The 1,278-nt window shown below is 42.5% G+C and overlaps 1 protein-coding gene across 1 annotated transcript; it reads left to right on the plus strand.

Moving 5' to 3' along the window:
* Positions 1 to 642: 642 nt before the first annotated feature.
* On the plus strand, positions 643 to 1,272 carry LOC102992668 (non-histone chromosomal protein HMG-14-like; the record flags this gene model as incomplete). Its single annotated transcript, XM_055084651.1, has 1 exon — positions 643 to 1,272. A coding segment is annotated over one exon (339 nt), but the record flags the coding sequence as incomplete, so codon positions are not given.
* Positions 1,273 to 1,278: the final 6 nt, after the last annotated feature.

Here is a 1,278-nt window from a genome sequence, read left to right on the forward strand (position 1 = left end):
AAAAAAAAAAAAAAAAAAAAAAAAAAAAGACAAGCCCTAAGAATGGAGCTTTTCAGCCAGATGCCAGACAGGTCAAATGGTGATAGTTCTTTGGGGATGGGGCTTTTGGGGAGCTCCAGACCCATCTGCCCCCTCCACCTGCTGTTAGGCTGCCGCTTTTCACAAGCACCTAAGCCAGGAGGCTACTTGGTTTTCAAAGCTAATGTGGAGCTAGGAGAAGGGGAGGGGATTAGGGCAAATTAAAAAGCAATAAAGATCACTGAACAAAGTTTTAGCTGTTGTTCTTGAATAAATGCTCCTTGGATTGTTGTAAGTCTTTAGTTAATTTCAGAGTTCTGGAAAAGTTGATTTTGACGATTTTTGCCAGTGTTCTCGTTGCTTTAATGGAGGAGTGGTTTTTCAAAGATCCTTACTCCACCATTCCAGAAGTGCACACCCTTCTCAGGGCTTTTCACACTTGATGTTCCTTCAGACTGGAACCATCAGCTCTTCAAAATGTTCCTTTTTTCTTTCAGGTCTCAGTTTACCCCAGGTATCTTGTCACCCCAGAGAAGCAATCTAAGAGCATCTTAACTCAAGTTTGCCCCAAGACAGCGCATTATTTCCTTCATAGCATTTAATACAGTCTAAATATCTTGTCTGACTTTTGTTTGCGGGCTGCGTCCACTCGCCGTCTGCTTTCTCCCGCAGGTCAGCTCCGCCGAGGGGACGGCGAAGGAGGAGCCCAAGAGGAGATCGGCGAAGTTGTCAGCTAAACCGGCTCCTGCAAAAGTGGAAACGAAGCCAAAAAAGGCGGCAGGAAAGGATAAATCTTCCGACAAAAACGTGCAAACAAAAGGGAAAAGGGGAGCAAAGGGAAAACAGGCTGAAGTGGCTAACCAAGAGACTAAAGAAGACTTACCTGCAGAAAATGGAGAAACTAAAAATGAGGAGAGCCCACCTTCTGATGAAGCAGGAAGGAAAGAAGCCAAGTCTGATTAATATCACACACCTGGTCCTATCAGTGGTCCCTGTTTCCCTTCTTTTACAATCCAGAGGAATATTTTTATCAACTATTTTGTAAATGCAAGTTTTTTAGTAGCTCTAGAAACATTTTTAAAAAGGAAGGAATCCCACCTCATCCCATTTTTTAAGTGTAAATGCTTTTTTTTAAGAGGTGAAATCATTTGCTGGTTGTTTATTTTTTGGTACAACCAGAAAATAGTGGGATATTGAATATGGGAGGCTTTGATTGTCTTGGGTGTCAGCTTAACATTCCACAGATGGAGGGTAGCTTTT

The sequence above is a fragment of the Physeter macrocephalus genome, chromosome 4 (assembly GCF_002837175.3).
Source record: "Physeter macrocephalus isolate SW-GA chromosome 4, ASM283717v5, whole genome shotgun sequence".
In the NCBI taxonomy this organism is placed as follows: Eukaryota; Metazoa; Chordata; class Mammalia; order Artiodactyla; family Physeteridae; genus Physeter; species Physeter macrocephalus.